This window comes from Trachypithecus francoisi, unplaced genomic scaffold (genome assembly GCF_009764315.1).
Source record: "Trachypithecus francoisi isolate TF-2019V2 unplaced genomic scaffold, Tfra_2.0 Lachesis_group11, whole genome shotgun sequence".
NCBI lineage: Eukaryota > Metazoa > Chordata > Mammalia > Primates > Cercopithecidae > Trachypithecus > Trachypithecus francoisi.
This window is the reverse complement of record NW_022681456.1, coordinates 101,902,833-101,929,740: the sequence shown is the minus strand read 5'-3', so window position 1 is coordinate 101,929,740 and position 26,908 is coordinate 101,902,833. Positions and strand designations below refer to the sequence as shown.

General features: G+C 33.6%; 1 protein-coding gene across 2 annotated transcripts in view; it reads right to left on the bottom strand.

Moving 5' to 3' along the window:
* Nucleotides 1-986: 986 nt before the first annotated feature.
* The window catches only part of ERGIC2 (ERGIC and golgi 2), a 40,296-nt gene continuing 14,374 nt past the window's right edge, over nt 987-26,908 (bottom strand). Inside the window, exons 5-14 of one of the 2 annotated variants that reach the window (XM_033222541.1) lie at nt 26,837-26,907; nt 21,642-21,682; nt 17,635-17,736; nt 16,396-16,491; nt 10,140-10,195; nt 9,211-9,309; nt 5,615-5,712; nt 3,290-3,452; nt 1,892-1,974; nt 987-1,409 (exon numbers count right to left, since the gene is read on the bottom strand). In XM_033222541.1, coding sequence (XP_033078432.1) covers nt 1,347-1,409; nt 1,892-1,974; nt 3,290-3,452; nt 5,615-5,712; nt 9,211-9,309; nt 10,140-10,195; nt 16,396-16,491; nt 17,635-17,736; nt 21,642-21,682; nt 26,837-26,907 — 872 coding nt within the window. In that variant the 3' untranslated portion in view covers nt 987-1,346. The remainder of the gene's footprint in view (nt 1,410-1,891; nt 1,975-3,289; nt 3,453-5,614; nt 5,713-9,210; nt 9,310-10,139; nt 10,196-16,395; nt 16,492-17,634; nt 17,737-21,641; nt 21,683-26,836; nt 26,908) is intronic. The other variant, XM_033222542.1, reaches the window with a different exon arrangement.

Sequence of the window (26,908 nt, the reverse complement as noted above, 5' to 3'; positions counted from 1 at the left end):
AAAACCACTATTTTAAATCTAATCTTTCAGTCTTGTTATTTACCTGGAATTTTCTTTCCCCATTTCCTTAAATGATTTAAACTTTGGGGAATGGTTGATGATTCTTCTACTGTCATTCAGTATTACAAAAGGAAAACTGATATTGGCACACATATTCCAAATACAGCTTTTAATAGTACCTGTGTGATAGCTCCCTCTCACTATTTTTAATCTTTTATAATCTGAAGATTTAGAACCAATCCTTAAATAGTAAGAAAGTTAGAACACAATCTAATACAGAATCAATCATATTCAGGACACCCTGAATGCAAATACTTCATAATCCAGTTTTACAGTTTAATGGACAATGTTTAACATGGCACCTCTCAGATCTGATATATCCGATTGTGGTGCTTAAAATTTGCCTTACACTGTCATTTAAAGTTACCCTGTTCTCCACTCACCACATATATAAAATATCCTATTTTTCTCTTAATGTTTTCCAAACTGATAATTTTCACCATCAGTAGTGGATTTTTTTATAACTCACCCTATGTCCCCCAAAATATACCAATAATATAATGATTAGATTAAAAACTTGGCATCTTTTTTCAAAAAAGTGCTTTCTTTCCCCTGTATAAGATTCTATATACTATTTGTGAATGATAACTTTGCTACATAACACCTGCATACCTGCCCCTGTGAGAATTTAGTCTTCTAAGACTCTATCTTCAACAGTCAGATAAAGTCAATAATCAGAGTTCAAAGAAGTTACTTTTTAAGACCAAATTATTGGATAATTGGTCTTGTTAATATGGCTTAACATTAATATGGCTATAACATAGGAACTAGTCCCTGTTTTTCTTTTTTTTATTATTATTAAAAATGTGACCTGATCACAATTCTTTAAAGTCTAGACTGGTTTTCCATATGTTTTCCACATTTTATTCTGACATCATATCTTTTAAAAACAAAAGGATGCAAACATTTGTACTTCTCAATGTTTGTTTTTTTCCATAGATGTAGTTTCACTTATTTCCTTCAGGCTTTTTATCACCAAGAAGCAATGTCTGATTTTGATACCACCCATTTGCTGTGAAAATATAAGAAGGCGTCATCTTCAAAGCAATACTCCAGTTGGGCTTCTTCACTGTTTAGCTGCAAGATTTCTTCTAGGACATTTGTAACAGACACAACATATATAGAATTTCAGTTTGGGTTTTTTTTCCTTTTTTTTCTTTTTTAAAATAAGTATGTTTTCTGCTTATTTATGTTTCCTTTTCTTTGAATATATTGCACAATATTTTATTATTAAAAAAAGGTTTTATGTCTCAGGCAAAAAGTTTTTCTCCTTCACTCGGGAGGTGTTAATGTGTATTATTTTCTAAAAGAGGTAAGTGGTTGTCTGTGTGGCCATCCTCAAAAGGAACCTAAAGAGAAAAGGAGGGAAGAAAAGACCAAAGAATTAGTTTTATTCCTTATACTCTTTCCTCTAAACACAAGGTTTTATTTTGGGCAATCCTTTCTAGGAACCAAAAGCTACTATTCTCTCTCTCTCCATCTTTTTTGAGGCAGGGTCTGCTCTGTCACCCAGGCTGGAGTGTGTGGGTACGATCACAGCCCACTACAACCTCAACTTCCTGGGCTCAAGTGATCCTCCCACCTCAGCCTCCCACGTAGCTGGGACTACAGGCTTGCAGCACCTTCCCTAGCTAATTTTTTCTATCTTTTGTAGAAATGGGACTCTCACTATGTTGCCTTGACTGGTCTCAAACTCCTGGACTCAAGCGATCCTCCCGCCTTGGCCTCCCAAAGTCTTGAGATTTCAGGTGTGAGCCACCATGACCGGCCCATAGACTTAACAATGATTCTAAGATTTAGAGATCAGCACCATGTATACCATACCACTTACAGAATTGACAGGTTTATAGGATCCAAGTCTGAAACGACAGCAAATTATTTCAACTATAAATTTTCCAATTCCATGTAACATGCCTGTAATAAACAATAAGTTTATGCTTTTAATTATTTCCTAAACTGTTATTTAAGAATAAATAACTATAATGGAATAGATTATGGAAGAAAATAAAGCAGTTTGCATTATTCACTTCTATGGTTAAAAAATAATCAAGACAGATTTAAAAACAAATGGATTTCTTTTCAAAATCGCAAGGCCACATAATTCATGATCTGAGCACAATCAATGTCAATCTTTTATTATTATTTTTTTTTTTGAGATGTCTCATTCCATCACCCAGGCTGGAGTGCAGTAGTACAATCCTGGCTCACTGCAACCTCCACCTCCCAGCTCAAGCAATTCTTGTGCTTCAGCCTCCCAAGTAGCTGGGATTACAGGCATGTGCTACCATGCCCAGCTAATTTTTTGTATTTTCAGTGGAGACATGGTTTTGCCATGTTAGCCAGGCTGATCTGGAACTCCCGGTCTCAAGTTGATCTGCCAGCCTTGGCCTCCCAAAGTGTTGGGATTATAGGTGTGAGCCACTGCACCTGGCCTAAACACAATCTTTTCAAGGTTTTCCCAAACCAATACAATTTTGGAAAATAAATGATGTCAACAACACAAATTTAAATAGACTGTAATGAAGTATTAACAAAGAATTTCCAAAGAAAAGCTATTCATTCATTTAAAAACATGATTCTAAGTATAATAAACTACCCAGCTCCATCTAATACTGAATAAGGACTGAAGATGAAAATAGAATTGTTTCCTTTTCCTGTATTGTACTTAACTCCCAATTTTCATCATTACAATTCAACAAATAATCTTAGTGAATTATTCCAGGATTCAGGACAAAAATCATAAACACATCACTGATTATAAATCTAGTTTCATGTATTGTATAATTCAAAGTACTGTAACATATGATTTTACATACTGTATAAAATGCCTTGTAGGCATTTTCATATTTAATTCTACAGCACACTTGCAAATTATATATTATTATTGCTACTTTTACTGATTAGAAAACCTCAAAAAAGGTAGGTGATCTATTCCAGGCTACCACCAAGTAAATGGCAGAACTTACATTCAATTCTAGTTCAATCTGATGTTAATACCCAGGATCTTTCTAATTCACCATTATATAATCTACCTTACTTCATTGAATACAATGAAATTAGTTATGTTTACTGGTTAGTCAATATAATTTCGGAGTTTGTAATTAAAGAAAAAGCTACTTAAATACCAAAACATGAAAATCAGTATACTTCTTGCCCCTTTGAGAAGAAGCAACTTAAGTGTAAGCAACACTTTTAAAAGAAATTAGACAAAAAGGAAATGGTTGTTAACCTGTTGTTGAAAAGATTCCTCCAACAATACCACAGAGTCTTACAAAAAACTGCCAGAATGGCATGTGCTCCTCAGTAACTGTCACCATAAGAGAACTGAGATCGTATTTCATAAATATCCCAGAGACTCCATGGCTGCCTGCAGCATGGTTAATGATACGTTCCTAAAAGGGACGCAAAAGGGGAGAAACAGGAGGAAGAAAGAAACAGAATTCATGTCATCTGGTTACTTACATATATTCAATATTAAGCCCTGCAGCCCTATTGTAAAAGAAGGACATCCACATTTCCTTATGAACTGTCCTACTAGACTAAGCTCTTCAGAGACAAATTATTTTGTATTCTTTGTGCAATCAGCTTTTGAAACTATCAAAAGAGCAGAATCATTCTTTTTTCCTCAAAAAGATCACCTTAGATACAAGTTTTCTACTGAGCTCAAGAACTTACAAATATATGGCATGTCCCTCATGCTGTAACTAAACTGCAACCTTTAGGAATACAAATAATGAAGCTAACTACTACCAAGGGAAATTAAAACAGTTTTATGTAGGGCATTACAAAACCCTTTCCCTATTACTAGCACAATACAACCTTATAAGCCAACTGATCAAGTTTCCAATAAAGTGACTATGTCTTAAAGCTCTAAAATGCTCAGTATCATGCTGAGTTATAAATATACTGTCACTACCTATAAGGGTAGAAACTGTTTTAAGGATCAGGGCATCTACATAATGAAAGACTAATAATGATTCACTTTGCGTTCCAGGACTAATTAATGCCAGCTCTCTCCCTCCCACCCCATATTGTGCACTTTACCAAACCCAGTTACTCCATTCTTTTTTAAGTTAAAAAAACTATTTCAGTCACCCTATCTATAAACACATCCTTCAACAATCAAATGCCCTGGGATTCTATTATATATATATATATATATATATATATTTTGGTTTTGTTATTTTAAAAATATATCCTGGAGATGTTTCGTATCAGTATATAGAGATCTTTCTCATTTGATTTTTAACAATTGCATCTTCCTCCAGTGTGTAGATGTACCATTTGGGTTGTTTCTAACCTTCTACTATTACAGATAACAATGTAATGAATAGCCTGAAACACACATTTTTATATTTTTGCCTACTGTATCTCTGGAATAGATTTCTCGAAGTGCGATTGCTGAGTCAAAGGGTAAATGCATATGTCCTTTTGCAGGTACTGCTAAACTACCTTCCACAAAGATTATGCCACTTTGCATCCCCATAGCACTACATGTTTGCCTATTTTCCCCAAAGTCTTGTCAACTATATGTATTGTCCTTCAGGTGTTTGCCAGTCTTACAGGTGAGAAATGGAATCTCCCTACTCCTTAAAGAAATGTTGAAAAGCACAATATGTTCTTGTATAAACTTTACCTAGTTTCTTTGTGAGTGTATATACACACATACCTATACATATATATGCAGTTATATGAACGTGTACTTTCCCCATGCCAAGTGAAAAGCTATAGACACATGACACTTCACCCCTAAAAACTTCAATACCTAAGCTCATAAGAACAAAACAAATTCCACAATTATTGAGGGCATGGTCATCATGAGTTATAAGGCTAGTAAAAGAAAACACTATATAAAGGAAAGCAAAAATTTTAAAGCACTTAAATTTTGCCTTAGAATTCTTTTGGATACAAGTGTTTGAATACTCACCATTCAAACAGAAAAATAAGCAAACATGACCCCAAAGTAGATGAGAAATCTATTAAACTGTCCAATTCCAAACCTTTGCTCATCATTGTCAGTATTTATTTATATGGCCATACCACTCTGAGCTAGTGGAATGTTCTTCATCACAATCAGATGAATACAAAGCATTAATTTAGGAAGGCAAACCCTCTAAATTTGTTATCTAATCCATGATAACCGCATATGCCCAGAAAAGGTAGTACATTTTTAATAAATAAATAACATAGAATTCAAAGAATCTGCTGCCAGATCAAGAACTGCTTATATCAATTTATGAGAAAACACATTACAAAATTAAGACATTAAGAATGAAATAATTAAGGCCATCACAATTTAACAATTTTAAGTCTTAATGCAATAGAAAACATTTCAGATTTTTTAATATCTACTTTTATTGCTTTAGAATATACTAATATTCATTTCTAATATATTTCTGATTTAAAATAAAACATTAATTCATTTCAAAACTTACACAGATTTTTAAATGAGGGAAGACAGCAAGTAAAATGCCACCTTATTTTGTAGCCAGGAAACTTTAAAATGCTTTTTAAAGAAATCACCAACTTATTTTACCGGTTGGATTCAACTTACCCTTTCTGTCACAGAAAACTGATGGGTGTCTGCTGATATTTTATATGTATGTAGTTTTGTTGGCACAACTGTAATAAAATACTGGAACATCTGGTTGTCTAGAATATTAAAAAAAAAAAAAAAACTTTTTTGAATTCAGTAGCAACAAACTACTGCCAAATAGATTCTTCTACTAAATACATTTAACCTGAAATTTAGCTGGATGTGGTGGCTCACACCTGTAATCTCAGCACTTTGGGAGGCTAAGGAAGGAGGATTGCTTGAGTCTGGGAGTTTGAGACCAGTCTGGTCAAGACAGCTAGACCCTGTCTCTACAAAAAATTTAAAAATTAGCTGGGCATACTGGTATGCACCTCTGGGTCCCAGCTATTCAGGAGGCTGAGGTAGGAGGATCACATGAGCCCAGGAAGTCAAGGCTGCAGTGAGCCGTGATTGTGCTACCGCACTCCAGCCTGGGCAACAGAGCAAGAACCTGTCTCAAACAAATAAAAAATAAAAACATTTAATCTGAAATGTAATGTTATACACAACTTAATGTCTAACAAAAAAAAATTTTTAAAGAAAGAACCAATGAAAGCAACATATTTATACTCAGTAAAAAAAATTCTCAGTAAGCATAAGATGGGCAACACAGATGTTTAAGAAAAATGAACTAGTGACTTAGTTAAATATTCCTTATAATCATTATTATCCTTTTATCAAATACGAAAAAGTAGCTTTTTTTTTTTTTTTTTTCTGAGATAGGGTCTCGCTCCGTCGTCCAGGCTGGAGTGCAGTGGCACAATCATGGCTCACTGCAGCCTCAACTTCCTGGGCTCCAGCAATCTTCCCACGTCAGCCTCCTGCATAGCTGGGACTACAATGCACACCACCAAGCCCAACTAATTTTTTTTCGGTTTTAGTAGAGACACGGTTTTGCCATGTTGCCCAGGCTGGTCTCAAATTCCTGGGCTCAAGTGAACCTCCTGCCTCGGCCTCCCAAAGCGCTGGGATTATAGGTGTGAGTCACTGCGCTTGGCCAGCATTTCTTTACAGTACAGAAACTAAGAATAAAATAAAATTATAAGAGAATAACCACCACAAGACACATTTTCAGTTTCTACTAATATCTTAAGATATACACTACACCAAAATCAAATTAGCTAGCCTTTGAATAAATACAAGGAACTGATATCACAGTAGGAAGAAAACTAAAGAAACTACTCAATGATGGCCTGGGGTTACTGTGTAATCAAAAGGATCATTTTTATGTAGTCATTAGGCATTTCTAAGTTTGACACAAGTTTTAAATATCAGTATTTGCCAATTACTAATTAACTGTAAACAATTACCCATTCACATAATATAAAACACGTTAATTCTCTAGGTCTAGAGAATTCTCCGGAAAAATTATAAATAGATACATCTATCTACAGGTTCAACTAAATAAGTGAGTAAATGTTTTTATTATCCTTTTGTTAGAGATGAAGCAACTCAAGTAGAGGGATGTTAAGAAACAGGCCAAAGTCCAAGTTATTAAGTGGCAGAGTGAGAACTTGAATCCAGGCGGTTTCACTCAAGGGGAGCACGGTTTTAAATTTAAGCAGAAAAAATTATCCCAGATTTAAATAGAAGCTTGCACTCCTGTGTACATAAAAGAGTAAAAGCTTTGACCTTTCTCTCCACTTCTCTCTCACTCATGGAAGGAATGATTCATCTGCAGAAAGTAATCATGTGTGGCTAAGCCACTGAACTAGATAGTATAGGCATTCTCTCTTTTAAACAGCTCTGTCTTTAAGACATACATATCTACCTCTCTACCATTAGGAAAGTGAGCCATCCCTGCCATTTGGGAAGCTGGCAGAGTAGGAGGAGTATGGAGTTAGGTTAACCAGTTTGTGGCAGCACATATAGATTGTTTTATTTCTATCAGCTTCATTAATCATAAAGCTGCCTGCAATGCTCTCAAAAAGATCATCGCTTGGCTCACTTACTTCACTCAAGTTTTTTTTCAAATACCACAGCCTCTTCCATGCCCTTTCTCATATCATAAGCAATCCCCTTTATTTTGTTTAGAGCCATTTGCCCTAACACTTATTACCTAAAGATCTAATTCCCTATATGAATGTGTGCTCTATGAGGGGCAGGGACTATGTCTATCTTGTTTATCCAAATCTGCACTGCGTTAAAGATGTTAATTGTTAAGTAACCCTTGCAATACTTCTGGAGAACATCAGGAAAGGGATAGGTACCTGACACAGCAGATATGTAATGGTGATGTTTTTCTTTTAGGAAAAAGAGGCCGAATGAAACATATATTACGGAGGAGAAAAGTATACAAACTGCTTTAAAGCTCTGAATAACCTGATGATACTCACCTAACAGCATTTCAGAATATGACTCTAAATACCTCTTAGTTTCTCTCAATTTATAAAGAAGTGCACTTAAAAACAGTATTTTGAAAATTAACTTGTTTATATTTAGAAGAGCTTCTGTACAAAAATTTGTAGTTCATTTTAACTTGTTCATCTTGGAACAAAGCATCGACCAGTATGTTTCCAAATGAGCATCTCTCAGGTAACATGCAATTCATTTCAGAGGAGAATTAACATACGCTTAGATTACAGATTAGATTATACTGACTAAAGCTTATAAATCTCAAAATGTTTCCATCCACACATTTCTAAATTTAGTACACTCAGCTTTCCCGAAGGGAAACATTCCCACATGAACATAAAATATTCATAAATGTAAATCAGTATTCTAAATTCTAAACATCTTTAATATATGATTATAACACTGCTAAAAAGAATATGAATAAATCTAAATAGAATACTAATAAATCTACTTAATAAAAAACTAAATCCTTAATTACAATTTTACAAAGGACAGAATTCCTACTAGCTGAATAAGCTTCAGGAGTCCTTTAAATGTCTAATAGCTGGAACATGGTATATAACATGCCTATTTTAGAAAGAGGCAATCAAAAACTTGCAGAAAACAGACAACTTTCTAAAAAGCTAAGAAAAGTATCTTTCCATATTTGGATAGACTTGATTCTTTAAATGGAGCAGAAGGTTAAAAGAACATTTTAAAAAGATTATCTGTGCTACGATGTACTCCTTCTATGTTAATAACCAAACCATTCCAGAATAACTAGGTTTCTGGTGTTTGTAAAACTCTCCAGAGAGGTTTCTAAAATGACACATATGCATTTTAAAACTTTGAACCTATATTATACAACGAAGAAAATTCTTCTCATAATGTTGAAGTTTTCTTTCATTCTTATTCTTTCTTTGGTGAATACAAAAAAGTGCAGTTATGCCCTATTAACGTATTAACTTTTCATCTATTTCTACTGATTATATTGAATTCCTTCTGCCTTTTAACTACTTCATCTTTTAACTTGAATTTCTTTATTCTGTTCTATGGCTCATATTTGAATATTCAAATTTCATCCACTAATAGGACAAATTCTCTCCACACACATCTCACTCACTAACCACTTAAAGATTATCTTTACACAGTAGTTAGGAAGACATTAAAAAGGTATTAATATTCAGGTTATAAGCAAAATTTTCTACACATAAAATCCAACAGTAATATTAAATACTTACGATCTATAGCAATTTTTTCAGTTCCATCTAAAGGATTAATAATTGCTGGAACAAGCTCTCCAAAAGACAAATGATCTATTCTATGAGAAAAGTTGTAAGCTAAAAGGCAAAAAATAAAAACAACTTAGCAGAGAAATTATATTATTCGAAATTACATGTTACAGACTGGTCCTTATCTATTCTCAAATGAAAATGTTTAAAATCTGCAAGGATAATAATACAGCATTTTAAGCCACATTACTTTGAGAAAAATAAATGTAAATACATGTGAATTAAATGTATAAAATAAATTCGGACAAAATGCTACACCTCAAATTTTGTAATTATATAAAATTTAACGTCTAGAAAATATTACTATAATAATGAAAGCCAAAAATATACATCTTTCCTTTTCCAAATCATCATATAGTAACAGGACTGTATTGTTAGAATTGGAATGATGTCCATGTAGCCATATAGTAAAACTAATCAGATATATTTTTAATACACACTATTGCTTAATGTGACCAAACTAATTTTTTCTGGAATCCAATACTTGTTTTGTCTTCTAAAGCAGACTTTAAAAACTTAAGTCTTATGACAATCATGATACCAAACTAACCTGAATACTTTATATGTGTCTATATATACATATTTCAATTTGCAAATTGAAATAAACTGCAAATGTATTCTTTTCATTATCCCTAAAAATTAGCAGAAATGTGTCAAAGTTATAAAAAGTACACTAGACTTTCCTCCCTAACCTCAGCAACTCTGAGCCATGACCAAATACAAATGCAGATTAAAGTAAATCAATTTAAAAATTTATTTTTTCCTTTGGATGAATATGTTTTCAAAACAGCTCACTTTCAACTACACTGCACCTGCACTTTAAAAAATAGTATTTTTTCAAGTACGTCTTTACTGAAAAAAAGTCAGAAACTGCTTACATTCATGGTTGACAAGTGCTGCCAAATGTGCATGACCACGAGGATGTGGAATTGCCCTGAAAGGAGAAAAAACAATATTAAAGTAATACCATCTCAGCAATGCAATAAACTGCTGGAGGTTGGCAAACATTTTTGGTAAAGAGTCAGATAGTAAATACTTCAGGCTTTGTGGACCAAGATGCAAAATCAAGTATATTATGTAGTTACATAATGAGAAAAAGCAAATTTTCACAAATTTTTCATTGATATAATAGTAATGAGTCCTTTTTTTTTTTGTAATACAACTGTTTTGCAGGGAGATTACACTTTGTTTAACTGGGGTTTGGAATGTTCCCTACTTTCAAAACTGACCATAAATCTTTATCTGATGATGATGATCTATAACGACATTTTAAGTATTTCATCTTTGAAAAATTAACCCACGAGTATGAGCTGAGCATATTCATTGCTTGAAAGACACTTACAGAATGCCAGTAGATTTTTCTCCTAACACTTATTTACCTATAAACATGTTATTATATTGCAGATTAATAACTTCCAATCGAAATTAAAGCATAATTTCCTCAATTGCGCAGTTAAATGAATTTGAAACATGGAAATTTCCTTTGTATTTGCATCAATGTCTGAAGTTCTGGAACTACAGTTTGAAAAGTCAGAAAATATATTCAAGTATGAGAATGAGTCTACATTCTTGCTTTAACTTTTGACAGCAAACGCTATCAAGGCATGAAAAGTAAAAGAAACCACTCAAAATCACTAGTCATTGAAACAACTTTACTACAATATAAATTTCACAAAAACTGGTTTTGCCTTATACTTTTAAGCTAAATTCATTAAACATTATTAAGTCTGCATGAAACTTAATTTCCAAAAATATTCCTTGCTCAGTAATTGTAACTGATGGAAGTTTTCTCATTCAGAAAAAATCCAATCTTGGCACTGAGCTCAAAAAATGTACTGCTAAGCCATCAAACTGCTATGTAGTAGGGCAAGATGGAATATTTAGTTTTTATACCTGACCAAAAAAAAACCATGGAAATGTCAATATTTAGGTCCAGGAGAGCAAATGAAGTTTACTATTGACACACCAGTTTAAAATACATAATGAATTCAAATATTTCCTGCAAAGTACTACTGATGATACAATGGATAACAACAGGCATTAAACACTACATTTTCACAAGGTTTGAAAGGCATCCAAGTAGGCCTTTTTCTGCTCCACACACCACCATCAGTTATAATACATTTGTAACATATACCAACCAGATTCCACTTCGGGATGTACTGAATTTGTGTTCTCTCAATTTCTATGAAAATATTCTTGCCTATAGTTTTTGTTGCAAGCAGGTGATTCATAGATACTAATTCTTCAATCACTTCAAATTCAGCATTGATTCCTCGATTAAACAATAAGCAGTTCTAGTAACATCTGCCCACTCATCAAGAATTTAGAAACTACTCAAAATCTCCTGGTTTGTTTTTGAACTGGCTATTAGATACTGCTCTCAATGTCCTCATCTACTGGAACACTTTTCTTGAAGAAGGCTAGTCATCTAATTGTCTAAAGCAAATTTATTTTCTCTGGAGTCATTTCTTTAGCTTTGGCAGTCAAACATTGCTTCAAAGACTTATCAATGGTTGGATGACTTTCCTTACTTGCTAAACAATGAGGCACTTAAAGATTACAGCTTCGTTTTCACTTTTTATAAAATTCTAGTGTTTGGATATTCCATTTTTAATTTTCTAATTTTTCTGACCATTGCTTTTTTACAGGTTGGTAATACTGTGATGAATGATCAGTCTGGCACCATCAACATATACTGTATTCTTTTCAGCACAATTAGTGTCATGTTCTGCAGCCAAATTTGATCAAATAATCCATAGTCCACTGTGCTTTAAAAAATGCAACATTTGAAGTCATATTTCTTTTTTTTTTAACATAGTATTACAATAAATAAATAAACTGCTGCAGGACAGGAATACACACAGCACTTTCAATGCTGTCAAATTATAACTGCATCACTGCAATTCACAGTATACCAAAGTACAAAGTAATGAGAAAGTCATATACAGTCTCTGCCAGAATTACTCAACTGTCGTACTGTAATACAAAAGCAGCCATATATATGAACAAATGAGCACGGCTATATGCCAATAAAACTTTATTTTTGGACACAAATTTAACTTTCATGTATTTCTCATGTATTATACTACACCCCTTCTGATTTATTTTCAAATATTTAAAAATTTAAAAACCATGGCTGGGCAAGGTGGCTCACACCTGTAATCCCCAGCTCTTTGGGAGGCCAAGGCAAATGGATCACTTGAGGTCAGGAGTTCGAGACCAGCCTGGCCAATATGATGAAACCCTGTCTCTGCTAAAAATACTAAAATTTCGGGCGTGGTGGGGGGCTACCTGTAATCCCAGCTACTCAGGCGGCTGAGGCAGGAGAATCACTTGAATCTGGGAGGCAGAAATTGCAGTGAGCCCAGATCACGTCACTGCACTCCAGCCTGAGCAACAGAGTGAAACTCTGTTTCAAAAAAAATAAATAAATAAATAAAATTTAAAAAATAAAAATTTGAAAGCCTTTCTTAGCTTATGAACCATACAAAAACAGGTAGTAGTCTGGATTTGGAATATAAGCTGTAGTTTGCCTACCCCTGCAGTAAACCTTTGTTCTGTCATACACTGTTATCTTTCAAATTTAACCTGTTCTTTTAACATCTTTATACTTCTACAAATAAGTATTATCCTTCCCTGTTCCTGATTAAAAAAAAAATTTAAAAATCACCTTGAAGATCTCCTTTACCACAATCCTGCTTTACCCAGTTACCAATTCTAGCGATTAACTAAAAAACTGAAAACAGAAACTCTCCATAAAGGAGCCTTCTTTCTTTATTTATTACCAATTAACTGTCTGTCGCCATTGTCAAGTTTCAGAATATGCCATACTAGGTCTAAACATTGTTTAATTTGTTCTATGTGTTACCTAGCAAAACACCAGGCACTTTAAAAAAGGCAATACAATGATTAGGGAAAAGTATTAACTGACATTCAACACAAAGTATACTAAAACCCTGCTCAATAAAGCATTTCCTGATGCACTGGAATGATTGGTAGCTTGGTCTCGTAAATTCTTCTGTGGTCACAGTCAAGCATATTACCTCAAGCTTAGTACTAAAAAGAAAGTCTACTGTCATAAATTATTCCTAGCTCCACTCATATTGTCAGCCTAACAGTGTTCCTACTATTATTTTCAAACAAACAAATTCAGAGTTTTTCTGAATAACCAAATTACAATACTACACATTGAATATCCCTTATCCAAAATGCTTGGGATCAGAAGTTTCAAATTTTAGATTTTAGAATATGTACATTTTATTTGCCAGAGAGGCCTCCCTAATTTGAAATCTGAAACACTCTTAAGCATTTCCTTTCAGCATTGTGTTGACAATGCTCAAATTTGGAGCATTTTGAATTTCAGATGTTCAGATAAGAGATGCTCAACCTATACATTTTACTTCAATGACCTCTCTCACCACCCAGGATTTTACTCTGAGAGGAAGAGAGAGCTGTTTTAAATAATATTTCCTTTTTTTGTTTGTTTGTTAACTGGTGTATTCATTTTATGAAATAACAGCATATGTGAGCATCTTCTTCAAAAAATTAAATTTAAAAATCAAATTAAATCACCCTAGTACACATGACTGTAGCTATCTGACACTTGTTAAAACTCTGCATAGGGAGGATGGATATTCAGAATTTACCTGTTTCTTTTCTGGAATATTTTCTGCCCTATCAGACGACTTTCAGTGGAGGAAAAGTTGTTCTGAAAATTGTTGGGGGGTGAAGAGAGGCATTTTGAGTTGTCAGAATTATTGGGAAGGGGTTGCTATTGGGATTTACTGGACAACAGCCACAGAAACAAGGCATCCTACAATGAAACTGACAGTCTCATTCAAAAAAGAATCATCCCAGGTTTCGCCTGAGTTTCAAATGCTCTAAGAGATACTCATCTACATGAAAAGTCTATTATAATAATCTGAGTCTAGAACTGAACTCCATTTAGCTATATAAAGTACCTGTTGTCGTTTTAGTATACACTAAATCTCCCAGAAAACTAAGGGAAGCTTATATTGTTTTGTTTAATATTACAAAGAAGTATTCCTATTTCTGAATATCATCTCATCAATGGAAATGTCACTCATGGTATTTGAGTAGCCAATACATCTGTTTCAGTTTGCATTTGTAGCTATTATATATTTAAAAATTCTACATATAAGTGGTAAGCATCTGCCTACTTCATTATGTCTTCTAGTGTATTCACACTTAAGCATATTGAAATACAAATTATGCTACAAATTATGTTCCTTTTATTACTCTTTTATATTACAGTTGAGATTGACATTGGGTCTGAGAGGTAATATGAAACCTTGGAAAAGATCAATATTGAACTTGACAAATGTAATACTAAAAAATTAGGAGTGGGTTTACAGGATATTCCTGAGATGACAAGATACGAACCAAATGCTTTTCCATTTGGCCTCTCTGATAGTATGAGTTACCACCTGTGAAGGAAAGTAAAATTGTGGAAAGACCAAAAACAAATTTTAAAAAGGGACATAATATAGAGTCTGATATAATATTTGTCAAAATTTCTCTCTTTGAGTTGGTGTTGGACTAAAATATTGTTTGTATCCAAAGGTGCAATAAAATCTTCCAAATTTCTTTAAGCTACGATTTCAAGACATTCCAAGGTTCCCAGCAACAGGCTGGGTTGGAGATGGGTAATGGTAACAAAACAACGAAACATAAATTTCAAGAGATAACGAAGAAAAAAATAAATGTTTGATCTGAGTATTGTAAATACTGAAATACTTTTTCATAGAAATCTAATGTTATCTCTCTATATATTTTAAAATTTCCAGCCATGCTCTTTCCTGCTGTATGCCCTTCCCTCCTTTATATATTAAATTCCTCCTCTTCTCCTAGTGTTCAAAGGTTTTCCTCAATAAGGGCTCAACTGACTTGCAGCATAAGTTTAATACCTTGTTAAATAGTCTCTTATCAGCCATACTTCTCCTTTACAGCCTCGATACAACTATCATTAAATAATTATTAACGTATTCACTGCTTAAAGTGTGGATTTTCTTATAGAATGTCAGGCCTATTTAAAATAACAAGTCATATTTATACTGTACAGTTTGGAATAAAATAAATTAAAAAGGGCAAAAGCCTTTTATTTTTTTCTTCACTGTTTATCCTTAGTTTCTAGCATGGTACTTTGCACATAGCAAATACTCAAAAAATGTCTTGTACAATAAAGAATTGTTCAGTTCAGCACTCTACATGGAAAAGAGGATGGGAGGGAAAGACGAATGGATCTATTTATTCACTCAAAAATTTAACAAATGTTTATGACAATTTCTGTGCTGGGTGCTGCTCATATTTTTCCTTAACGTTTACCTAATTTAACTTTATATTCTAGACACTGCTAATTTCTAACTTTATCAAAACACTTGTCTAGGATTAGTCAGGAATTACGTTTTGATGAGGACCACCAAAACGTTAAGACAAAAACCTAATACCATACCAAAAAAAAAATGAACAAATTAATGAAATGTCTAGGTAAGAGCTCTCTGGCTACTAAAACCTGGCAAGTAGAAGGTTGTAATTGATATTTACCTACAGTTCAATTACTTTAATACACAACACATGACATGACTGCTTTACTTTTGTTTTGAAGTAGTTTTTAAAGTTAGTAGTTTTCTCTATCCTGAGACTGAAGCCCCAGACAACAATCTCAAGACATTAAAAATACATATATACAGTATTTTAAGCATTCCTCTAGTAGTTAGCTATATGTTATTTGATTAGCAAAGTATTCGCTTTTTTTTTTTTTTTTTTGATACAGTGTCGCTCGTGGCCCAGGCTGTAGTGCAGTGGCACAATCTCGGCTCATTGCAACCTCTGCCTCCTGGGTTCAAGCAATTCTCCTGCCTCAGCCTCTCGAGTATCTGGGATTACAGGCGCCTGCCATCACGCCCAGCTAATTTTTTGTATTTTTAGTAGAGATGAGGTTTCGACATGTTGGGAAGGCAGGTCTCGAACTCCTGACCTCAGATGATCCACCCGCCTCGGCCTCCCAAAGTGCTGGGATTACAGGCGTGAGCCACCCTGCCTGGCTAGAATTTACTTTTAACCAAGCTCCAACTTTGTTTAAAGTATTTCCAGTAAGTGAAAAGAACATACTTGCCCACTGTTATGTGAAAATTCCCTGCTACTTTATTGACATATAGATGGCCATGAATTCTGCATGCATCTGGAGACTGTGATGAATCATCTTCTCTGTTAAAATAAGATATATTATTTAAAGCACATTCAACATAGTTACCATTTTATGATGAGAAAAATGTGTATAGAAAAAAAAAATCCCTAAAGATCATTTTTTAGGTAATATTCTAAATGTTAAAAATAGAATAGCAGTTTCCTGAAATCTAGACATTTATAAAAATTACACATCTATGAACTGGGAAAAAAATACTTATTTAATATCTGTTACATTTACATAAATTTGAAATTCCATGGTTCTTCAACTCTAGCCAGAGGACTAAGTCCGGTGACAGAAGACTAAAACAAAAGAATTAGTCCAAAAAGACATTTTCTTCATTTATTTCTGGTACTGTAGCAGGGAGAGGGAGGGAGGGCAGAAATATGATTGAGGTAAAGGAAAGGTAAGCCACCTAAGTTCAAAGAGACAATGACATTTTCTTAGTAAGCAAATGTAAAATCTTGCACATTTTTATTATGTTTATGATTATAGCATTTCCAAATATCCACTAATTTTTTTTTTTTTTTCTTTTGAGACAGAGTCTTGCTCTGTTATCCAGGCTGGAGTGCAGTGGTACAATCTGACTCACTGTAACCTCTACCACCTGGGGTCAAGCTATTCTCCTGCCTCAGCCTCCTGAGTAGCTGGGACTACGTACATGCGCCCACCACGCCCGGCTAATTTTTTTGTATTTTTAGTAGGGATGGAGTTTCACCACATTGGTCAGGCTGGTCTCGAACTCCTGACCTCAAATGGTCCGTCCGTTTTGGCATCCCAAAGTGCTGGGATTACAAACGTGAGCCACTGCTCCCAGTCTCTAATCTTTAAAATACAAAAACGTGAAATAAAGTTTCTAACCAAAGCTTATGGATCCTCAAAATAGTAAATGAAACTAATTTTTCTTAAAACTCAATATAATTTTATATGGAGGTATACCACGCATAAAAAAGAAAATTAAATGCAAATAAATATTTGTGATAATTCTGATCAAAATCACAGCCTATAAATTTAAGAGCAAAAGGTGTCTTTATAGTAAAGAATGATTCTATTTCCCCTTCTTAAGAAAAATAAGATTCAGAAAACTAAACCAACACTTTAGTTTTAACTATGTCAAAGTAAATTCATAATAAACAGTTGCACATTTAAAATACTGATCTCACCTTGGTGGAAGAGCTGTTGATGCACTTTTAAAAGCACTTTTAAATATCACATCTTGAAGTGAATGCTCTTCTTGTAGCCTACTCTGAATCAGCTGCAGCATCCTAAATAAGAAACAAACAATAGTTTAGAACTACAGAAAGGTACACAAAGAGAGTTGACACTTATTCAAAAATGACAATGTTTAGCTGACTTAGCTAAACCATACATTTATTATTACAGGATTTCATAGTCTAAAATAACATACCAAGTTTTATTTGGTCATTTCCTTGAAAGCAAGTGAGGCAGGGCGGCTAGAGGTCTAATAGCTGAGCTCCATAAGCCTGTTTGATCCCATCAGTAATGCATGTGCAGTCAGGACCACCAAAGTAGGGCTTCTACTCACTTAAGTATCTAAATTAATCTTTCATGCATACGTGTACAATTACAAGATTATTTTCTTTGTCAGACACTGAACAAAATACTATAGATACAAAGAGTAAGACAAATAAGGGGCTACACAATAGACTTGATGGACTTGAAGTGGTACGTTACTCAGCATAAACTCATACCACAAGTATCTCATTTTCATTACAAGAATTTCTCTCTCTACAATACTTCTACCATTGAGCTGTGTTAACTCCTACAATTTTCAGCAATAACTTTGTGCCATTAGACGTAGTCCTATTTCATCTCTTTTAATTCTATTTCTTTAAATAACTAATATTCCAAGTCATCTGTAGTAAAGTTCAAACTTGGTAAGTACAAAAATTATACACAGTGGGAAGGGAAGAATAAACAAGTGGAGCACAGATAATTCCAATAGCAGTGAAATCATTCTGTATGGCAGTATGGTAGATACATGTCATTATAGATTTGTCAGAACTCACAGAATGTACGTTCAACACCAAGAGTGAACTCTAATGTAAACTATGGTGATGATGTGTCAACATAGGTTCACTGATTATAACAACTATATCCAACCTGATGCAAGATGTTGATAATGGAGGAACCCACAGGGGGACGGGTATATGAGAACACTACTTTCTGCTCAATTTTGCTGTGAGTCTAACTACTCTAAAAGAAAAATACATATATGTAACTTGGGAAAAAGTTATAAACATAGGTACTCACAAAAAGAAAGCAACTGTAAATCTCATAATACTTTACCATCCCACCATAATGATAAAATAAGCACTTTCCAGATGTGCAAGCAGAAGATTAAAAGCTTACGCATCATCTGTCTAGAAAATTAGTAAAACAGACCTATTTAAAATAACAAGTTATATTTATACTGTATAGTTTGGAATAAAATAAATCTGAAATCTAGACATACAAAGTAGAAACCAGAAAGGTTCTGTCCAGGGTTTGAAATTTACACTTAAAGAGAGATTAATTGTGATCCTAAATATTTTAGGAAAGTATTATAGATAAATTGAGAGAAAATTTAAATCTCTTAGAAAATTCCAGAAGTAAAGAACACTTTGGTATGCACATTAGTTAGGAAGATATAAACCTTGGGTATCTCTAGGCCATTCAAGAGCTACTCAATAATTTTAGAATCAGAACGTGATAATCTAGGATGCTTCAAGAAGCCAGATCCCATCTTCAGATTCAGACATTTGAAGACTTAAAATCTTTGGATCCAGTGCCAGCAGAAATGGAAATCTTCACATTTTTCTGTGTGTCTCGTATATTAAGAGTTCAACTTTTGAAGTACGGCAGTGATCAAGGAGTTTGATGACAACAAACTATACATACGTGTATATGTATGTATGTATTATGTGTTTATGAAAAAAATTTCTGCCTTCACTGTGTCAATAAATATCCCAAGCCTATATTCCACACATGAAGGTATGCAGAAAACTACTATGATGGCAAATTTATATCACCTTAAGAGTAGAAATACAATCTCTTCTCCCACTTATTACTAGTTTCGAGCATTGAAAAAAATTCTAAATGAAAGGAGAAATCTCACTTTAATGTTTCTGGATCAAAGTAAAGTATTTCATCTGCGGATGGCTTTCTACTAAAAATTCTAAGAGCCCAGAGACAGTTAACACTCAGTGCTTTTGTTCACCGACATTCAATTTCAACTTTCATATAAAAACTCCCTCAAGTGGTGAAACTGGAAATTAAGAGAGAAAGACCCTTGGAATATGCTTAGGGACTAGAAAGAAAAAAATGGGTAAAGAAAAAAATTTTGGAATAATCTTAAACTATATAAAGCCTTTATAAGTGCAAGACATAACCTAGAAAATAAAAAGCAATATATGGGGGGTGGGAGACAGAAGCACTTATAACAAAGAACTATTTTCTTTAAAAATAATTCTTATAAAAAAATAACCAAGCAAAATAGGCATATAGGCAAACATTTTCACAAAAAAATGCAAAATGAGGAAAAAAACTCACAAAGACAGTCAATTGATTCATAAAGAAATGTTAATTAATAAAAGCATAGTACCAATTTTCACCCATCAATCTGGCATATATTTTTTAAAATTGTAGGTATTCCCATTGTTGGTGAGGTTGTACAGAAACAAGTACTCTAGCCTTTTGGAGTATAACTGAAATAATAATTTAGGAGGACATAGGCACTATCAAAATGTTAAATATCCTCAGAGAAAGATCTATTTCTAGAAATACACAAACACACAAACATATACAGAATTAGGTTCAAGAATGTTCACTGAGTATTGTTTTTAATATTAGAATTCTGAAAGCAATCTAAATACCCATCAATAAGGATCCAATTAAATAAACTACAATCTATCCATAAAATAGACCATTATATATACAGAAATGAGTCCAAAATATCACGTTAGGTAGAAAAAAGCAACTTAATTCTGTATATATATTTCTGTATATAAATAATTATATGTTTTTATAGGCAACACATTATAAAATATATAAATATATTATAAAATATATAATGAATATATAAACTTTTATATATTATAAAATATGTAATATACTCATATATATCAGAACTATATAGAATTATATACTATATATTATGTGGATTATATGTAAGAATTATCATAATTTTGTATATATACACAGAAATATATATAATATACATATTATATACATACACACAAAATGTCTGTCTAGAAGGCTACCCAAGAAACTTATTACTGGTTATTACTGCTAATCAGTGGCATTAGTTTGCAGAAAGAGAAGGGGGCTTTTACATTTACTTTGTATCTAGGTGCCCAATCTTTTGGCTTCCCTGGGCCACATTGTAAGAATAATTATCTTGGGCCACACATAAAACACATTAACTATAGTTGATGAGTTAAAAAAAAAAAAAATCACAAAAAACTCATAATTTTTTCAGAAAGTTTACAACTTTGTGGCCAGGCACAGTGGCTCATGCCTGTAATCCCAGCCCTCTGGGAGGCCAAAGTGGGCGGATCACTTCAGTTCAGGAGTTCAAGACCAGTCTAGTCAACATGGTGTAACCGTATCTCTACTAAAAATACAAAAAACTAGCTGGGCATGCTGGTGTGCGCCTGCAGTGTGCGCCAGCTACTAAGGAGGCTGAGGCAGGAGAATCGCTTCAACCTGTGAGGCGGGGGTTGCAGTGAGCCAAGATTGCACCACTGTACTCCAGCCTGGGCGACAGTGAGACTCTGTCTCAAAAAAAAAAAAAGTTTACAAATTTGTGTTAAGCTACATTCAAAGCCTTCCTGTAGGGCCGCAGGCTGGACAATCTTGCTTTGTATCATTTCTATTCAAATGAATTTTTAAAATGATCATATATTACTTTTGTAATCAAAAACATGTTGATACCATTTTAAATAAAAACTAAAATTTATGAATCAAAGTTTACCAGAAAAAAGATTATGCATGACTTTCTTAAGATCTGATGGTTTTTGAAATTGTAAAGATTATATTATATACTAAATTCTGCTAATAATTCATCCAAAGAAATCCCTAGAGAAATGTGTTAGTCCATAAATAGTTTACAATAGACAAAATATGACTTAAGATTTCTATGGAGCACAATACTTTGTTCTCTTATTACCTCTGCCACTCTTTCTGCTGTGGTGAAAGATCAAATACGGCCTGAAATGAAAGAAAACATAATCACTAGCACTGTCAAATTATATTGGCTTTTACACTACAATTTTAAAATTTGTTCTTTGAGCAAGAAACAAACTTATAGTGTTGTTAAAAACAAGTATTCATGGTTTACATTCAACTTCTATAGGTCAAATTAAAATTTCAATGTGCTATCTTTACTGAAAAATAGCATAAAGAAATTTTACGAATCACAAATATTTTCCTGTTACAGTTATCGACATTTACAGGAATATATGCAAGTTGACAATTTATCATATGTACAAAATGGTATCTTGGGGCTTAAAATCATTTAAATGATGCTAGCATGAAATTCACAAGTATTGGGGTAGAAAATGACATACAGAGTTATATTCAAGCATCCAAAGCCCAAATTCTTGCTGGTAAAACACCATAATAAAATCAACAATTTTTGAAATGAGTTTAAAAATAGCACAGTAATTCCCAAATGCATTGATCAACAAAGGACTACTTAAGAAATTTTATCTAGGTATGATCAAAGTCAGACAGGGCTACTTGTAGAGTCAGAGAAAAATATGCAAACTTCTCATAGTAGCTATATCCACAATTTAATTTTGCAACAATAATCCACTTTTTGGCCGGGCATGGTGGCTCTCACACCTGTAATCCTAGCACTTTGAGAGGCCAAGATGCGCGGATTGCCTGAGCTCAGGAGTTCGAGACTAGCTGGGGCAACAAGGTGAATCCCTGTTTCTACCAAAATAAAAAAAAATCAGCGGGTGGTGGACTCCTGTAATCCCAGCTACTTAAGAGGCTGAGGCACAAGAACCACTTGAACCCAGGAGGCGGAGGCTGCAGGAAGCAGAGATTCTGCCAACGCACTCAGTCTGGGCAACGAAGTGAAACTCCGTTTCAAAAAAAAAAAAAAAATCTACTTTTCTAGTCCTAGTTCACAGCACTACTTCTGTGACTTTTAAATTTAATTTTATCAATCTGGAACCTGCCTCTCCCATAACTGTGAGCCTCATGTCTAAGTTTTATACAACTATATGCTCCACGTTAAATTGTCCCAATCTTTCTGACGTTTACTTTGATTATACCTCCTGATGAATTTGCCTAAAGCATGCTACCAAACCTTTTTCACATGATAGCACACAAGGAAAATGCTAACATCTATAGAACACACCAATAAGGCTGTTTGCAGTTACTCTCCAGCTAATGTATAAATAAAATGATTGACAGTGGGGACTCTATGATTCTTCCTTTGAATTCTATAACCTTCTTTGTACAATGTTTACTTAGCACAAAGGTATAAAGAAACTACTTTGCTAGGCCCTATGCTAATTCATTTTCTCACTTAACCTCCCTAACAACCTGGTGAATTTGTTACTCCTCTTCCCCTTTTACACAGGAGGAAGCAGGAGCTCAAAAAGTTACAAACTTTCCAAAATCACAGATAGTAAGTAACAACCAATACACAAACTCAGCTCTAGCAGATTCCTTAATTTCCCACCTTCAAAAAATTTTTCTTGTCTTTAAATAGTAACTAAATGCAATAGAAATACTAGAATAGTAACCATCATAGCACATTGTATGATCATGGCTTATAAACTAGTAAAGTTATCAGGGCTAGGTTTTTAATATTCAGAGTGCATATTAAAATAATGAATGAAAAAATATTTAAGTTAAAATTATATTTTTAATAATTTTATATTAAAAATAATTCTTAAATACTTTTATATAAATTAGGACAAAGGAATGAATAGTTTCCTAAAAGCACTGTTAAACACTTTAAATATTACTGATGAAAAGTATACAATTAAACATTTAGAAGTTCTTAACTTTCTCATTAAGATACAACTTTTAATTATAACAATTTAAATAAAATCTTCCTGCTCCATAAATTACTAGAAGAGATGGCAGAAACTGTTTACAATGAAAACAGTCAACAATACTGTCCCAACTGCATAATTCTAACATATCACTATTGCCTAAAACCTGCAAAGCATTTTATAATACATTTTTGAGAACTACAAAGAAGAATGAAATTAATGATTCTCAAAAGCTTAAAATCCAGCTAGAAAGACAAGAGATGTAGGGGGGGAAAAAAAGATAAAATCAGGCATCTCATAAATGTCAAAAAAAAAAAAAGAGTGTGACCACAACAGTTAGAATACAGACAGAATGCTTTAACAGTGTAAGTGACTTTTAGAGGATACATTCAAGATTATAATACATAAACATGAAATTCTCAGTGTCCAAAAGAAACATAAAAATGAGGATGCAATCTCTTAAATCATTTAAAATTAACATTCATATGTTGGAAACTTTCATGAATTTATACATGACCACATACAAATGAAACCAAATTGAGAAAGAGCCCAAAACAAGTTTATTTCATAGGATAGAAAAACCCATGTGAAAGGGATTTTCCCAGTTCAGAGCAACAGAGAAAATGGGTAATAAAAGATAATAGCAGAAAGATATAGGCAGTCATGCTATAATCCATAAAACATACCTACATATTCTTGCCGTAAAATAAATCTCAAAAAGTCCCTCCTCAACAGAATGGAGAATCCAGAAATTAAGCTGCACACCTACAGCCATTTGATCTTTGACAAAATCAACAAAAACAAGCAATGGGGAAAGGACTCCCTATTCAATCAATGGTACTGGGAGAGCTGGCCAGCCATACGCAGAAGAATGAAACTGGGCCCAGATCTTTCACCATATACAAAAATTAACTCAAGATGGGTAAAGATTTAAATGACCTTAAACTATAAGAATCCTAGAAGAAAACACAGGAAACACCATTGTGGGCATCAGTCTTGGAAAAGAATTTATGACTATGTCCCCACAAGCAATTGCAACAAAAACAAAAATTGAAAAGTGGGAGCGAATTAAACTAAAGAGCACAGAAAACAAAACAAAAACTACCAATAGAGTAAACAGACAACCTACAGAATGGGAGAAAATGGTCACAAACTTTGCATCCAGACTCTATAAGGAACTTAAACAACTGAACAAGCAAAAAACAACCCCATTAAAAAGTGGGCAAAGGGCATGAACATATACTTCTCAAAAGATATACAAGTGGCCAACAAACATGAAGAAATGCTCCATGTTACTAATCATAAGAGAAATGAAAATCAAAACCACGATGAGAGGCCATCTCACATCAGTCAGAATGGCTATTACTAACAAGTCAAAAAAAAACCCAAAAAACAAAAACCAGATGTTGGAGAGGCTGTGGAGAAAAGGGAACACTTATATGCTGCTGGTAAAAATGTAAATTAGTTCAGCCAATGTGGAAAGCAATTTGGAGAGTTCTCAAACAAATTAGAGTATTATTCAACCCAGCAATCCCATTACTGGGTATATACTCAAAGGAAAATAAATCATTATATGAAAAAGACACATGTACTCCTATCTTTATTGCAGCACCATTCACAATAACGAATACATGGAATCAACCTAAGTACCCATCAATGGTAAATGGGATAAAGAAAATGTGGTATACATGCACCAGGGAATACTATGCAGCCATAAAAAAAGAACAAACTTCTATCCATTGCAGCAACATGAATGCAGCTGGAGGCAATAATCCTAAGCAAATTAACGGCAAGACAGAAAACCATATACCATATGTTCTCATTTATACTATATGTTCTCATTTATAAGTGGGAGCTAAACGTTGGGTACTCATAGACATAAAAATGGCAACAACAGAAAGTGGGGACTATTAGAGAGGAGAGGGAGGGAGAAGGGAAAGGGCTGAAAAACTATTGGTTATTATGCTCAGTACCTGGGTGATGGGATCAGTCATACCCGAAAACCTCAGCAGTATACAATATACCGAGGTAACAAACCTGCACATGTACCCCATGAATCTAAAATAAAAATTGAAAAAACAGTACCTCTTCAAAATGATAAACAAGATAAGGTAAGAATGGCAGAAAATTAAAAAAAAAAAAAGTTAAAGTTAAATAAGTATTCTTAAGATAGTATAAATGCAATACAAATATTAAAGTATCTAATAATAATCACTTTGATCAAAATGAGCAGATAATAGTGTAGTATGCTGTCATATATGAATCTGTAAGGTAACCAAGCTCATAAAAAATTACTTCAATATCAATTTTTTTGAGTGGCAAAACGGGTCAGAAAGTAGAGTCAGAGTGGCAATAACAAAGTTACTGCTTCTGTAGAAATTTCTATTTAAAATGTGTATGTCAAAAGGCATATATCAAGTTTGTAGCTGTACACTAAAATTAATTCAATAATCAAAACTGGCCAAGGACTTCATTTTCTTTCCTTTAACCCCATACATTCAGTCACTTCTACTCCCCGTCCTTCACCTTCACTCTTCATTTTGCAAATTTGCTAAAAGAAGGGTTCACAATTGTCAATGATTTAAAAAAAAAGGAACTCAAGAATGCATGTGTAAATACAAGTACCACCACGCCAACAGAGCAGTCCGCAACTAAAAGTTGCTGAGGTCCTCATGCTTATTCTCAAAAGCTTCTTTAGGGCTAGTTCTGATCATGACTCGTTATCACCGTATCTGCCACTGAAATGTGACGATATTTTCTGATAAATCAATAATGTTATATTCAACTTGTGCTTTGACGATAATAAGAAAATGTCAGCATTTCACACGCTGTGGGAAATGGAGGCGTAAAGGAGGAAGGAAGTAGTAATGCCTATGAAATTTCTCCTCTTAGAAAGATACTGCTTTATTCTTGACTGTAAGAGAAATACAGTTCACATATTTTAAATACTTAAATTTGGTAATAGTAGAATACAAAGAGGACATAAAAGTGCCCAAATCACTAGAGAAAAAGAAAAAAGCTCATCACTATATATACTAGAAGAAAAGTAAAAAGGAAACTACTGGAAAGTAGTAACAAAAATATAGAAAAAGGTCATAAAACAGACCTTAGACACATCCAAAATACATCCAAAATGTTAACAATGGTCACCTCAAGATTCTGGTATATAACCTAACTTTTCTGTTTTTCCCCCAAATTTATTACAAAGAATATGGATTACTTTTGAAACAAAAGAATTATACTAAAAACTATTTTAGACAAAACTAAAAAGCAACTATCAAAACTGTCTTCGAGGGTACAATTCCTCAAATCATGTATTTCAAAAAACCATGTGAATCAAACTTACTGGTTCATAAACTAGACCATCTGCAGATGCAACCATTGTTTCTGCTAAATCCAATACATCCGCTCCAACATC